The sequence below is a fragment of the Thunnus thynnus genome, chromosome 1 (genome assembly GCF_963924715.1).
Source record: "Thunnus thynnus chromosome 1, fThuThy2.1, whole genome shotgun sequence".
NCBI lineage: Eukaryota > Metazoa > Chordata > Actinopteri > Scombriformes > Scombridae > Thunnus > Thunnus thynnus.
In genome coordinates, this window is record NC_089517.1 from 141,538 (window position 1) to 157,791 (window position 16,254).

At 44.2% G+C, this 16,254-nt stretch overlaps 1 protein-coding gene across 5 annotated transcripts in view; it reads left to right on the forward strand.

Annotated features, from left to right (window-relative positions):
• The window catches only part of vps13c (vacuolar protein sorting 13 homolog C), a 106,573-nt gene extending 92,324 nt beyond the window's left edge, over positions 1-14,249 (forward strand). For 3 of the 5 annotated variants that reach the window (XM_067577652.1, XM_067598011.1, XM_067605165.1), the window contains 5 exons: positions 2,574-2,688; positions 4,933-5,024; positions 6,338-6,461; positions 12,239-12,322; positions 12,435-14,249. In XM_067577652.1, the coding sequence (XP_067433753.1) occupies positions 2,574-2,688; positions 4,933-5,024; positions 6,338-6,461; positions 12,239-12,322; positions 12,435-12,536 (517 nt within the window). In that variant the 3' untranslated portion in view covers positions 12,537-14,249. Of the gene's footprint in view, positions 1-2,573; positions 2,689-3,669; positions 3,984-4,633; positions 4,746-4,932; positions 5,025-6,337; positions 6,462-12,238; positions 12,323-12,434 lie in introns of those variants that run through there. The other 2 variants (XR_010931699.1, XM_067570128.1) reach the window with 2 other exon arrangements.
• The last annotated feature ends 2,005 nt before the right edge of the window (positions 14,250-16,254 follow it).

A 16,254-nucleotide genomic window follows, 5' to 3' on the forward strand; every position in this document is an offset into this window, starting at 1 on the left:
TTCTTCTGTGGTATCCACACATCTCATTGTGTGTTTGGATGTGATGATAATTTTATCATCAGAGACACGTGTTTCCTGCGCTGAGCGCGTGATGAAGGAGCGCGGTGTTTTATTTGTGCATGTTGATGTCGTCCTGCAGCAGACAGACGGTAAGTCGCTGCATTGTGTCATCGGTCACATGATTAATGCTCATCACTCACGTCTGTCACTCTAACACTGCTAGTAGCCCCGCCCCTCTAATCCCTGCCCCCTAGCTTGCTGCAGCATCGTGAGTCGTTTTGGCCACGCCCCTGAGGAGAGTCACCTGACCTGCAGGTAGAAAGGTCGATCACATCCTCGTCAGCAGCACAATACTGACGAGCTGATCGGCCCTTATATAAAACTAAAACAGCTTCACTGACATCCTGAAGCACCTTCAGACTTTCTAAACGTATCTAACGTCTGACATGATGAAGACGTTTTCGTCCTTCAGTGTTTACGTGCATGTTGACTCGTCAGCAGTCTTCTTCTTCTCTGCCTTTGTCGGCATGTTGCTGTTTCACCTGTTGATCGGTGACGTTTATGACTCGTCTGCCGTCGCTGTAACGCAGAAAGTCTCAGTCCAAACTCCTGCTGGAACGAGTTCAATCACATGATCGTCCTCTTCAGCGTCAAGTCCCGCCCCCTCACACCTCACCTGGTCTCTCCTCAGGGATTGGCTGACTGAATGATCACATGGTGCTGCCAGACTGAGTTTGACAGTGATGAGAGTTATACTTATGTGTATTTACTATTTAATACACGTAAGTATGTGGAGATACACTGAAATACTTTTTAAAGCATATGTAAATTTGAAATACATAAATACTTAGAGGTACATGTAAATCATTGTAAATATATGTAAGTACTTTAACATATGTGTACATATTTGTACATACGTGTACACTTTAGTACTGTAGATATTTGCTGTATTCTTCTGCTTCACAGTTTCATTAAAGCAACATTTCTGTGCTTCAGTTGGATTAAACATTTAATAATATGAATATTAATACAGAACATTCAGGAAGTATTCAGACCTTCACTGTTTGTTATGTTGCAGCTTTATTCTGAAACCATTTAAATCATTTTCTTCTCTCATCTACACTCAGCACCTCATAACGACAAAGTAAAGACAGAAATTTAGATGTTTTTGCAAACTGAAACATCACATGAACAGAAGTGTTCAGACTCTTTACTCAGTACTTGAAGCAGCTTCGGCAGTGGTTACAGCCTCCAGTCTTCTTGGGTTTGATGCAACAAGCTTTACACACCTGGATTTGTCTCTCCAGAGATGTTGGACTGGGTTCTAGTCAGGACTCTGGTTGGACCACACAAGGACGTTTACAGAGTTGTTCCTAAGCAACTCCTGTGTTGTCTTGTGTGCTGAGGCTCACTGTCCTGTTGGAAGATGAACCTTCAGCCCAGTCTGAGGTCCTGAACGCTCTGGACCAGGTTTTCATTAAGGACATCTTTCTCTCAACCCTGACCAGTCCCCCAGTCCCTGACCAGTCCCCCAATCCCTGACCAGTCCCCAGTCCCTGACCAGTCCCCCGGTCTCTGACCAGTCACCCAATCCCTGACCAGTCCCCCAGTCCCTGACCATTAACTCCCGTCCCTGACCAGTCCCCCAGTCCCTGACCAGTCCCCCAGTCCCTGACCAGTCCCCCAATCCCTGACCAGTCCCCCAGTCCCTGACCATTAACTCCCGTCCCTGACCAGTCCCCCAATCCCTGACCATTAACTCCAGTCCCTGACCAGTCCCCCAGTCCCTGACCATTAACTCCAGTCCCTGACCATTAACTCCTGATGATCCAGAGAAATGGAGCCACCTGAGCTGAGTTTCAGGTGTCACAGCAGAGAGTCTGAATACTTCTGTCAGTGTGATAGTTCAGTTTTGTCGTTATGAGGTATTGAATGTAAACTGATGAGGGAAAAATGAATTTAAAGGATTTTAGCATAAAGCTGCAACATAACAGAAAAAGTGAAGGAGTCTGAACACTTCCTGTATATTAATAATATTGATCATAAAAATAATGAATTTTATTTTTATCAATAATATTGATAAAATTAACAACAGCTATAATTCAGTTTCACATGATTTCATGTTGTGAATCAGCTTCTCACACATTTAAAGAGGTTTATTTAATGATGCATTTATTTTATTTTATTTAATCTGTCGTTGCCTCGACAACCTGCTTCTGTCCCCAAACATCTCCCAGCTGCCTCAGTGATCTCCATCCTCCTCTGTATGAGGATCCATCAGTCATGTGACCCGTCACACCTGTCAGTCAGTCCATGATAACCTGTTAATGTTACTGTTTCACGCCGTCACTGTAGAGGTCATGACAGGTGAGATATTCCAGCGGACTCAGCATCGTGTGCACGAAGCAAAGTGCTGTGTGAACGTGAACTCGTTTCTTCTTCATGTGTCACTGAAACGAGCTTCAGACGCTGCTTCTACTGTGATTATTTCACATTTTCACTGTGATTCTGTCAGTGACCCACAGTAACAGCTGCTGTGTGTGTGTGTGTGTGTGTGTGTGTTGTGATGTCAGAGCGGCTGATTCGACAGAGGAAGTGACCAAACTGCGGCCGGTGCGACTGGTCAGAGAGGACGGCATCATCCGGCCGTACGACCGGACGGAGTCGCAGGGTTTCGAGCTCTTCCAGGTTTGTTTGTTTTACCGTCGACGCCACATCTGCTGCTGCGGGAAACGTCTCGGCCGCCACGATCAGACAAAACTAAACTAAACTGAGATCTACTGATCGTCTCTCAGATCGTCTTCACTCTCCTGCTGTGTGCTGGTTTGTTTTTACTAAACAGCTGATCAATCAATCAATCAATCAATCAATCAAACTTTATTAGTACAGCACCTTTCATACATGAGTGCAGATGAAAGTGCTTCACAGGTGACTGACAAGCCGACCGACTATTTGAGACTAATGCAAATAAAAATGATGAAAATGTAATAAAATAAAATAGATTTAAAAGCTACAACAATAATAATAATAATGATGATAATAATAATAATAATGATAATAATAATAATGATGATAATAATAATAATAATGATAATAATAATAATGATGATAATAATAATAATAATAATGATAATAATAATAATGATGATAATAATGACAGTCTGCTGGAGGACAGAGAGGAATCTGGCTGGAAGCAAAGATGGATAAAATAGACTCAGTGTTTATAATAATGAGGCAGAATACACATCTGTAAACTGTAATTTTGTGTGGAAACATCATTTTTCATCAACACGGTGTTCTGTTTTACACATAAATGTATGAAAATATTTAGTGACAAACAACTGGAAAACTGATTGATTGATTGATTGATTGACTGATTGACTGATTGATTGACAGCTCAGTGAGTTATGACACTATAAGCTAACAGACAGGACTGATCCGGTCGCAGCAGCTGATGTGGCGTCCAGACAAAACTAAAATACTTTGTTTCTAAAAGTGAAATTCCACCAAATATTACTGTGTTTATACATATATGTATGTGTTGTCTCTTTAGAATATTATTAATAATCTAGGTTTGTCTCTGTGGAATATCTCTTTTAAAATTGATAATCCACACTCTTGTTTCTACTTCTAATTATTTTCTTCTTCTTGTGTTTGTGTCACATGCAGCGTGATGAGGATTAAACAGCAACAACTTTATTATTTAAGTGCTATTAAAGACTATAAACTCTCTAAATTCTGGCTCAGACAAATATAATGTCATCTCTGTCAACATGTAAAAAAGCTATTTCTATATTTATCTATACATATTGTGCTCAGATGATTCAGGTTTGTCTGCATGCCGTCTCTCATACCTCCAACATTTCTACTCAGTTTAGGACTTTTTTCTAGACTCACGTTTCTGCGTTTGTTCTCTGAAATATTGCTGAGTCATTTTTGTTTTTTAGCCATTTATAAATAAAAGTTTAATTTATTAATCCAAACATGCAGTGAAAATGATTTTACTATAATCTTGTGACGAACGTGTTATCTCCCGTAGAACTTAGCAATATTTTTGTAAAAGATCGTAGCATCACATTTGATTCATTGCCCACCTTAATTATATTTCATATTTCTGTCTTTGCGATGACATACTTTGTGTAATTCATTCTGAAGTGATATTATGCAAATGAGGCATCAGCATGACCTCTGACCTCTGACACTGTTGTGTTTGTGTTTGTCAGCTGTGACGTGTCTGTTTAAACATGATGTTTAATAAAACTATTATTCGCATGTTTCCACTCGTAGAGCTGCAAACTGTTTCTATGGTGATGTCAGTTTTAACCAATAGGCTGCAGGTCTGATGTGACGCTGTAATCCGTCATGTTCAGTTGTTGAGTTCATTCATGCAGACAGCAGTAAAGTGAAGCTCTGCTGCAGTTTCAGATCAATTATTTTCATTTGATATGCACATAATAATTAAATTAATTTAAAAATGTCCTTCTGTTACCGTGACAACAAACTGGACTGTCAGACTGAGAATATTTAGCTACCATCTAATTATCAATCAGTGCTGATTGATTGTAGTCTTGTTGTCTTGTACCGAGAGAACCTTTCACATCCTGAGTCCTGCAGCCTGATGTGTCTTTGATAGAAAGTAAAAAGGAAGGTCAAAGGTGCAGATTTCATGTAAGAGGCCGCTGCAGGTTGGTCAGGAGGAGATGGAGAGGACGACAAACGTCAGGAAGTAAAAGACAGTCAGACAGGTAAACCGTACCTGACCTCAGCGTCTTCATCTCCAAACCCACCTGGATCAAAGTCAACTTTTATGGTTTTTATTATTGGTCAACATTAGAATACCAAAGCTGATGCTGATCATAATCAAAGTGTAAAGAGGTATAAATATAGATAAATATTCAACTTAATGAAGAAAGTGTGTGTTTGTGTTTCCAGCGCTCAGAGATAAGGCAGCTGGACGGTGAAGTGTTCAGAGATTACTGTCCGTTTCCTGGACAAAGAAAGACTAACATCATCATCACCAACAGGTAAACACCTTCTGACACCTGCAGACAGGCACAGAGGATCCTTATTCATTATTATTTCCATCATTTCCACCTTGTGGAACTCCGTGTCTAACTTTTGCCTTCATGGAGGATTCATCATTACCATCTACAAACTGAAATCGGTCTGATAAATAGGACTTAAACCAGCTTAATGCAGTTCCTTTAATGCCAATTAAATGTTCCAGTCTCTGCAAAAGGATTTGATGGTCGATTGTGTTGAATGCAGCACTAAGATCTAACAGGACAAGTATAGAGACAAATCCTTTGTCCGATGCAGTTAGGAGGTCATTAGTGACTTTCACCAGTGCTGTCTCTGTGCTATGATGCCTCTAAATCCTGACTGAAAATCCTCAAATAAACTATTGTTATGTAGAAAGTCACATAACTGATTAGAGACTGCTTTCTCAAGGATCTTAGAGAGAAATGGAAGGTTAGATATAGGTCTAACCTATATCTATAACCCTAATCAGTTTGGGAGGAACTAAAGTTAACATAAGAGTCCTCTGTAGTATTGAGACATGGCAGTGAATTCAGTACTGATGGAATTGCTTCCTTAAATTTATCTATAACACTATCAGAGAGACATCTAGTGAGGACATTTTTGTCTAATGGTGTGTAATCCAGTAATAGGAATTCAAAAGTTATCAAGTAATGATCTGATAAAATAGGATTTTGTGGAAAAATTATTAAATGTTCAATTTCGATGCCATAAATCAGAACAAGGTGGAGGGTGTGGTTCAGACAGTGAGTGGGATTATTTACACACTGAGAGAAGCCAGTTGAGTCTAATAATGAGATAAATGCAGTGCTGAGACTGTCATTATCAACGTCCACATGAATATTAAAGTCACCTACTATAATTACTTTATCTGTACTAAGGACTAAGTTTGATAAAAACTCTGAGAATTCAGATCAGAGTTCAGAGTACGGACCAGGAGGACGGTTCACTATAACACATAGAACTGGCTGTAAAGTTTTCCAGGTTGGCTGAGAGACTAAGAACAAGACTTTCTAATGAGTTATAATGAAGTTCAGGTCTAGAGTTGATAATGAGGCTGTGACTCCTCCTCCTCGGCCAGTGTCTGGAGGAATGTGAGTATTAATATGACTGGGAGGACTGGATTCATTTAGACTGACATGTTCTTCATGACACAGCCAGGTTTCAGTAAGACAATCAATCAATATGATGATCTGAGATTAGATCGTTTACTAATACGGCTTCAGATGACAGAGATCTAATGTTCAAGAGTTCACATTTAATTATCTTATCTGTATTCATTGTTGTGGTTGTGCAGGAGGGTTTTTTGCGTGAAGGAGATCGACTTCGTTGGTCATTTCAACAAAGAGTGGGAGTGTTTGTTTGAGAACTTCTACCATCCTCCGGCTGTGACGGGAACTGAGCTGAAGATCTACTGCAAGGTAACAAAAAACCACGACAACACTGAAAATCAGTAGAACAAGAAGAACGAGTTTAGACGTCACCACAAAACAATACGATGGAAAACCAACAATGACGAACCCAACGTAGCTGTTGTCTGTCTTTAGCTTAGCTGTGGGTTACGTCACTTCACATCCTTCTGACTGTAACGTCAAGTTGATTTATTTATATGCCATTAAATCCCAACAGAAGTCATCTCAGGACTCTTTTCACATAGAGCAGGTCAAGACCGAACAGAGACCCAACGTTCCTCCATCAGCAGCAGGAAAAACTCCCCTTTAACGGGAAGAAACCTCCAGCAGAACCGGACTCTAGGTGGACACCATCTGCCTCGACCGGTTGGGTTGAGAGAGAAAGAAAGAGAGACACAGAGAAGCATAATACCAATAATTAAAGCTGCAAGCAGCGACGATCAGGCCCTCGCTGGGCTGCAGTCGAACTGCTATCACTGCAGAGCAACACGATACAGGAACACATTAACCAGAACGCGTCTGACATGGATCTACATTTTCATGAATATTGGACATTGCGTGTAGGAGATAACTATCACTTCCTGTGTTCACTATGTGGCACTAGAGAACACCCACTAATTACATGTCATGTTGATGTGTATCGTGTGTTGGACACACCATTTAAATTTCAAGTAAATCTGATGATGTTTGTCACATAAGGCTGACTTCCTGTTGTCAGTAGGAGGCGCTATGACTATGACTCAATATTGACATGTAGACGTGTTCAGGACTCTCATCAAACTTGAGAAATGTGGGGCAGTTTGGACAACGTGAAGTTGAGTTATGACAACTTCCTGTGTAATGCCCCAAACATGATTTGGGCAAAATTCACCGGCACGCCACACAAAGGGCGTTCCATGAAATATAAAAATCTTTGCAATTTAGCATCGCCGGGGTCTTTACACGTAATTAACCAAATTTGAAGTCACTTGGATTAAATGTCTAGGAGGAGTTTGCTAAAGTACAACACCTGTCAAAGGCTTCACTTTGCAAAAAAAATGCACAATAGATTCAAAATGGCTGACTTCCTGTTGGATTTAGGGTATGGCTCCAACGTTCTCCTGACCATAACGTTCTCCTGACCGTAACGTTCTTCTGACCGTAACGTCCTTCTGACCGTAACGTCCTTCTGACCGTAACGTCCTCCTGACCGTAACGTCCTTCTGACCGTAACGTCCTTCTGACCGTAACGTTCTTCTGACCGTAACGTTCTTCTGACCGTAACGTCCTCCTGACCGTAACGTTCTCCTGACCGTAACGTCCTCCTGACCGTAACGTTCTTCTGACCGTAACGTCCTCCTGACCGTAACGTCCTCCTGACCGTAACGTTCTTCTGACCGTAACGTCCTCCTGACCGTAACGTTCTCCTGACCGTAACGTCCTCCTGACCGTAACGTTCTTCTGACCGTAACGTCCTTCTGACCGTAACGTCCTTCTGACCGTAACGTTCTTCTGACCGTAACGTTCTTCTGACCGTAACGTCCTCCTGACCGTAACGTCCTTCTGACCGTAACGTCCTTCTGACCGTAACGTTCTTCTGACCGTAACGTTCTTCTGACCGTAACGTCCTCCTGACCGTAACGTTCTCCTGACCGTAACGTCCTTCTGACCGTAACGTCCTCCTGACCGTAACGTCCTTCTGACCGTAACGTCCTTCTGACCGTAACGTTCTTCTGACCGTAACGTCCTTCTGACCGTAACGTCCTTCTGACCGTAACGTCCTTCTGACCGTAACGTCCTTCTGACCGTAACGTCCTTCTGACCGTAACGTTCTTCTGACCGTAACGTCCTTCTGACCGTAACGTCCTCCTGACCGTAACGTTCTCCTGACCGTAACGTCCTTCTGACCGTAACGTCCTCCTGACCGTAACGTTCTTCTGACCGTAACGTCCTTCTGACCGTAACGTTCTCCTGACCGTAACGTTCTCCTGACCGTAACGTTCTTCTGACCGTAACGTTCTTCTGACCGTAACGTCCTCCTGACCGTAACGTTCTCCTGACCGTAACGTCCTTCTGACCGTAACGTTCTCCTGACCGTAACGTTCTTCTGACCGTAACGTCCTTCTGACCGTAACGTCCTCCTGACCGTAACGTCCTTCTGACCGTAACGTCCTCCTGACCGTAACGTCCTTCTGACCGTAACGTCCTCCTGACCGTAACGTCCTTCTGACCGTAACGTTCTTCTGACCGTAACGTCCTCCTGACCGTAACGTCCTCCTGACCGTAACGTCCTCCTGACCGTAACGTTCTTCTGACCGTAACGTTCTTCTGACCGTAACGTCCTTCTGACCGTAACGTCCTCCTGACCGTAACGTCCTTCTGACCGTAACGTCCTCCTGACCGTAACGTCCTTCTGACCGTAACGTTCTTCTGACCGTAACGTCCTTCTGACCGTAACGTCCTCCTGACCGTAACGTCCTCCTGACCGTAACGTCCTTCTGACCGTAACGTTCTTCTGACCGTAACGTCCTCCTGACCGTAACGTCCTCCTGACCGTAACGTTCTTCTGACCGTAACGTCCTTCTGACCGTAACGTTCTTCTGACCGTAACGTCCTCCTGACCGTAACGTCCTCCTGACCGTAACGTTCTTCTGACCGTAACGTCCTTCTGACCGTAACGTCCTTCTGACCGTAACGTTCTTCTGACCGTAACGTTCTTCTGACCGTAACGTCCTCCTGACCGTAACGTCCTCCTGACCGTAACGTTCTTCTGACCGTAACGTTCTTCTGACCGTAACGTCCTTCTGACCGTAACGTCCTCCTGACCGTAACGTCCTCCTGACCGTAACGTTCTTCTGACCGTAACGTTCTTCTGACCGTAACGTCCTTCTGACCGTAACGTCCTCCTGACCGTAACGTCCTTCTGACCGTAACGTCCTTCTGACCGTAACGTCCTCCTGACCGTAACGTTCTTCTGACCGTAACGTCCTTCTGACCGTAACGTTCTTCTGACCGTAACGTCCTTCTGACCGTAACGTCCTTCTGACCGTAACGTTCTTCTGACCGTAACGTCCTTCTGACCGTAACGTCCTCCTGACCGTAACGTCCTTCTGACCGTAACGTCCTCCTGACCGTAACGTCCTTCTGACCGTAACGTTCTTCTGACCGTAACGTCCTTCTGACCGTAACGTCCTCCTGACCGTAACGTTCTTCTGACCGTAACGTCCTCCTGACCGTAACGTCCTCCTGACCGTAACGTTCTTCTGACCGTAACGTCCTCCTGACCGTAACGTCCTCCTGACCGTAACGTTCTTCTGACCGTAACGTTCTTCTGACCGTAACGTTCTTCTGACCGTAACGTCCTTCTGACCGTAACGTCCTCCTGACCGTAACGTCCTTCTGACCGTAACGTCCTCCTGACCGTAACGTCCTTCTGACCGTAACGTTCTTCTGACCGTAACGTCCTTCTGACCGTAACGTCCTCCTGACCGTAACGTCCTCCTGACCGTAACGTCCTCCTGACCGTAACGTTCTCCTGACCGTAACGTCCTCCTGACCGTAACGTCCTCCTGACCGTAACGTTCTTCTGACCGTAACGTCCTTCTGACCGTAACGTCCTTCTGACCGTAACGTCCTTCTGACCGTAACGTTCTTCTGACCGTAACGTCCTTCTGACCGTAACGTTCTTCTGACCGTAACGTCCTTCTGACCGTAACGTCCTTCTGACCGTAACGTTCTCCTGACCGTAACGTTCTTCTGACCGTAACGTCCTTCTGACCGTAACGTCCTTCTGACCGTAACGTCCTTCTGACCGTAACGTCCTTCTGACCGTAACGTTCTCCTGACCGTAACGTTCTTCTGACCGTAACGTTCTTCTGACCGTAACGTCCTTCTGACCGTAACGTCCTCCTGACCGTAACGTCCTCCTGACCGTAACGTCCTTCTGACCGTAACGTTCTCCTGACCGTAACGTCCTCCTGACCGTAACGTCCTCCTGACCGTAACGTCCTCCTGACCGTAACGTTCTCCTGACCGTAACGTTCTCCTGACCGTAACGTTCTTCTGACCGTAACGTCCTCCTGACCGTAACGTCCTCCTGACCGTAACGTTCTCCTGACCGTAACGTCCTCCTGACCGTAACGTTCTCCTGACCGTAACGTCCTCCTGACCGTAACGTCCTCCTGACCGTAACGTCCTCCTGACCGTAACGTTCTCCTGACCGTAACGTTCTCCTGACCGTAACGTTCTTCTGACCGTAACGTCCTTCTGACCGTAACGTTCTTCTGACCGTAACGTCCTTCTGACCGTAACGTTCTTCTGACCGTAACGTCCTCCTGACCGTAACGTCCTTCTGACCGTAACGTCCTCCTGACCGTAACGTCCTTCTGACCGTAACGTTCTTCTGACCGTAACGTCCTTCTGACCGTAACGTCCTCCTGACCGTAACGTTCTTCTGACCGTAACGTCCTTCTGACCGTAACGTTCTTCTGACCGTAACGTCCTTCTGACCGTAACGTTCTTCTGACCGTAACGTTCTTCTGACCGTAACGTTCTCCTGACCGTAACGTCCTCCTGACCGTAACGTCCTCCTGACCGTAACGTTCTTCTGACCGTAACGTCCTTCTGACCGTAACGTCCTCCTGACCGTAACGTTCTCCTGACCGTAACGTCCTCCTGACCGTAACGTTCTTCTGACCGTAACGTTCTTCTGACCGTAACGTCCTCCTGACCGTAACGTCCTCCTGACCGTAACGTTCTCCTGACCGTAACGTCCTCCTGACCGTAACGTCCTCCTGACCGTAACGTTCTCCTGACCGTAACGTCCTCCTGACCGTAACGTTCTTCTGACCGTAACGTTCTTCTGACCGTAACGTTCTTCTGACCGTAACGTTCTTCTGACCGTAACGTTCTCCTGACCGTAACGTCCTCCTGACCGTAACGTCCTCCTGACCGTAACGTTCTTCTGACCGTAACGTCCTCCTGACCGTAACGTCCTCCTGACCGTAACGTTCTCCTGACCGTAACGTTCTCCTGACCGTAACGTCCTCCTGACCGTAACGTTCTTCTGACCGTAACGTTCTTCTGACCGTAACGTCCTTCTGACCGTAACGTTCTTCTGACCGTAACGCTCTTCTGACCGTAACGTTCTTCTGACCGTAACGTTCTTCTGACCGTAACGTCCTTCTGACCGTAACGTTCTTCTGACCGTAACGTTCTTCTGACCGTAACGTCCTCCTGACCGTAACGTCCTCCTGACCGTAACGTTCTTCTGACCGTAACGTTCTTCTGACCGTAACGTCCTTCTGACCGTAACGTCCTCCTGACCGTAACGTTCTTCTGACCGTAACGTCCTTCTGACCGTAACGTCCTCCTGACCGTAACGTCCTCCTGACCGTAACGTTCTCCTGACCGTAACGTCCTTCTGACCGTAACGTTCTTCTGACCGTAACGTCCTTCTGACCGTAACGTCCTTCTGACCGTAACGTTCTTCTGACCGTAACGTCCTTCTGACCGTAACGTCCTTCTGACCGTAACGTCCTCCTGACCGTAACGTTCTTCTGACCGTAACGTCCTCCTGACCGTAACGTCCTCCTGACCGTAACGTTCTTCTGACCGTAACGTCCTCCTGACCGTAACGTTCTTCTGACCGTAACGTCCTTCTGACCGTAACGTTCTTCTGACCGTAACGTCCTCCTGACCGTAACGTCCTTCTGACCGTAACGTCCTTCTAACCGTAACGTCCTTCTGACCGTAACGTCCTTCTGACCGTAACGTCCTTCTGACCGTAATGTTCTTGTTTGTTTCAGGAACAGCAGAAGTTGAAGCTTCCTAAGAGAGACGGTCAGGAGTCTGTGCGGAGTGTCCAGCTCAGAGACACAAACACTGCTCAGGTAGTCACTGTGTGTGTGTGTGTGTGTGTGTGTGTGTGTGTGTGTGTGTGTGTTTACCTTTACCTTTGTGTGTGTGGCTCCTCCCTCACCTGGTTACCATGGTTATTCACAGAAGCTGCAGGCGGCCATATCAGATGCTCAGGTGGCGCAGCAGCAGCACCGCATGGCGAGGCAGAAGTCACAGCGCTTCCTGAAACTGCCCAACAAGCCCTGAGTCCACATCCAGGATGTTTATCTGGGATCTCAGTAAAAGCAGATGGTTTCTGTAAATGTGGGACTTTTCCTTCAAGAAATATAAACACAGTAAACATATAAACCCGTAATCATTTATTATTCAGATATATCCGATATGATCAATAAATCTGGTCATTAATCAGAGAAAGTTGCTTCCTAAAACTACAGATCTTTGCTCTTGATCATCACATTCACACTCTGTTTTCATTCTCATCCAGCTGATCTGTGTCCGTGGTTACGGTCTTGTTTGTATCCATGGTTACAGAGTAGACTGTTTCCATGGTTACAGCCAAAGTAGCTAACAGCAAAATGTGAACAAGCAGATTAAAAACATGGATTCATTCATCATCAGTAACTCTTCATCAGCTGTTCTAGAGAGATCTTAATATCAGATGGATTTTTATTTAGACAAACAGCTTTTATTTACCCAGTTTAGAGCTGCTTTACTTCTTGGAGCTGCTACTTTTTGAGGTTGGGGATCAAATTCAGATCATGTTTTATTAATTTAGGTGCACAAACAGCTGCTCAGGTGAATCCGTCCAATCAGCTGAGGAGCTGACTGAGCAGCGCACTGCAACAAACACCTGCTCAGGTGAATCCGTCCAATCAGCTGAGGAGCTGACTGAGCAGCGCACTACAGGGTTGTGGGTTTGATTCCCTTTGGAGCTCTTCTCGCACACCTCTGTAGTCTTTGTGACAAGTACGTTGGTGAAGTAGCCATGTATCGAAAGGAGGAAAGGACCCACACACACTGTCTTCTGCTCAATAAAGATACTTTAATATACACAATGACCATATATACCTGAAGAAGCTCTTAATTTTTGAAACCAAAGAAACCATGTGTTCCCTGTTATTCTGTCAGATGTTGTTTCTGACTTCCTGTTGCCTTCACAGCCTTCACAAAAAAATCAACAAATAACTGCATTCTATTAGAACATCTGAATATCTTTGAATACATGTAAATATGATGGTATGTATATCTGCCCTGCTGGTTGCCTGCAGGCTGATATGTATTTCTGCCCTGCTGGTTGCCTGCAGGCTGATATGTATTTTTGCCCTGCTGGTTGCCTGCAGGCTGATATGTAATTTTGCCCTGCTGGTTGCCTGCAGGCTGCACAGTCATATGTTGGAAGATGAAGCCATAAAAAGAATTTACTTCCCTGAAAATGTCAAACATCGTATTTGTGATGAAGTTTGATTGCTTTGCACTAAGAGAGTATTTACAGTAATCAGTGATAGAAATAAACACATGACGATCTGAAAACAACAAACTCATAAACAAGAGAATAAAATCCGACAGGAAAAGGAATTATTGTGCTGTTCTGAGATATCTGAGAGGAAAGTTTCAGATTTCTGATTCAGTTTGATTCAACAGGTTTGACTGTTTCATCACCTGCAGATCTTCATGTGTTTACAAAGTGAAGAATGAAGTTTGAGCTGGATGTTTACATGATCTGCTGCATGTAATGAAGAAATATCTGTCACTTTTATTTTTGTCTTTGTTGCTTTTCTTTGTGGCAGCAGCTGAACCTTGAAGGAAAAATATTTAGAAAACGCTGGAAAACAATAATTTTCTATAAAGTCCAGATTTATTGATGTCTGCTGTACTGTTGTTTTTTGAGAGTGAAACCTCAGTGCCATTTTCAAGCTGAATGTTAGAAAACGAAAAATAAATAAAAAGTTTTATCTGAGTGATTCACTAATATTTAAAGTGCTGTTGTGGTGTAAAACAGTGAACTGATGTGTGGGATGATCAGGGTGATGTCGGGGCCTCCTGTGCTGTAAAATTACGACCTTCTGTCTCTTCGCTCTTTATAAGTTGTTTGAAACGTTGAAACTGGCGGCTGCAGAGCGAGCGGCGTTGAGGCGGTTACTACTCGTTACTACGTCACACCAGAAAGTCCAATCAGATCAGCAGGAAGCTTCATCATGAGCCCGCCGCCGCCGCCGCCGCCACCGCCGCCGCCGCCCCCCAACACTATGCTGAGTGTTTACATAACTTTTTAATTTTATTTTTATTTTACCTTTATTTTACCAGGAAGGACATTAAGAACAGTTTCTTATATACAGTGACCACCTGCAAGTGGCAGAAGACACTTGAAAAAGGGAAGGAAGGTGGCGGACAACAACAACAACAACAACAACAACAACAACAACAACAACAACAACAACAACAACAACAAGAAAAGAAGAACAACTAATCAAACAGAAGTAAACAATTACAAGTAAAACATATACAAGTATTAATCAAATAGAAGTAAAACATTTACAAATATCATTAAAAATATCTATAAGTAGGCCCTTAAAAGCAGAGACTGAGATAAACTGATCCAGTTTTAGCATTTATTGTAACAAATTCCAATCATTAGCAGCAGCAGACTGGAATGACAACAGGCCAGAGGATGTGTTACTCTGATGTAACAGGAAGTCTGTGTATAGTACTTGGCCACAAATATTGTCTGCAATAACTGATTTAAATAGGTGAGTATTCAAGAAGAGTTTTATGAATAAGCGTGAACCAGTGTATGTTAAGACCAGTATGCAGAGAGGGCCATTCAAGCATTCCTAGTAAACTGAATAGCAAAATGATAAATTATGTCAAGCTTTTGAAGTAAAGTTAAAGATGTCTGTTAATCGTGCCGCAATGATTGGAGCTGCTATTTTTTAAAAAGAATGGAGTGAACCCATCTGAGCCAGCAGGCTTTTAGGGTCCAAAGAGAACAATTCTTTCAAAACCTCTCCCTGTGAGAGGCTGAGTTTAAACAAGTTGCAGGTAGCAAGAGGCTACATGAGAGGTTTTAGTTGGATTAGTGTGCAAGCGGTTCTGCCCAAACTTAATGAAATGATGATTTAAAAGATTGTAGTCGCAGTTTGCATCACAGCCGGATGACGAGCGAAGCGGCACACTGGAAGTGTTGCTGGTTGCTCAGCAGATAAAAAGTCTTTCCAGCCTTCCAGAGGACGGACGTTTACATCAGGAACTAACCCTAACCCTTTCTGGAGATGATCTTCTCTCCGTTATCAGCGACTGGTTGTTTGTCTGCTGAACGACACTCAGCTGCAGGATTTTCTACTGTTTCATCTTCAGTCTGTGATGAAGTTTTAAAACATGGTTTCTTTCTGTTCCTCAGCTAAAGGAACATAATATATCTGAGCTAAAGCTAAGCTAACGTTTGAAAAACAGACTTCGACTTTGTGAGGAAACTTGGACTCGATCTCACCGTCCTGAAACTTCCTGTTGAGTCTCAGCTGAGCAGCAGCAGCTTCATAGACGCTATATACTGTCTGCAGACATTACTGCAGGTAAACATGCTGCTGCTTTCATTAGGGCCTGTTCTGATTGGCTGGGGGTGAAGGTGGGGGCCACACCTCCAGCCAATCAGAGCAGGAGCTCATTAATAATGCAGATTTGATGTAAATATCTTCAGAAACAGTCTGCTGGAGGACAGAGAGGAATCTGGCTGGAAGGAAAAATGGATTTAGAGAAATATAAACAACTTTTGGTGAATTAAATGTCAGATATGTTTAAAATAGACTCAGTGTTTATAATAATGAGTCAAAAGGGCAGAATACACATCTTCAACATGTGAAAGCAGCAGCAGAGAGTCTTAGCTGTGTGTGTTTCGGTCTGTGGGGTCTCTGCAGGTCGTCGTCATGGCAACAACAGAAACCAGTAGAAGATGGTTTCCAGATGTTTC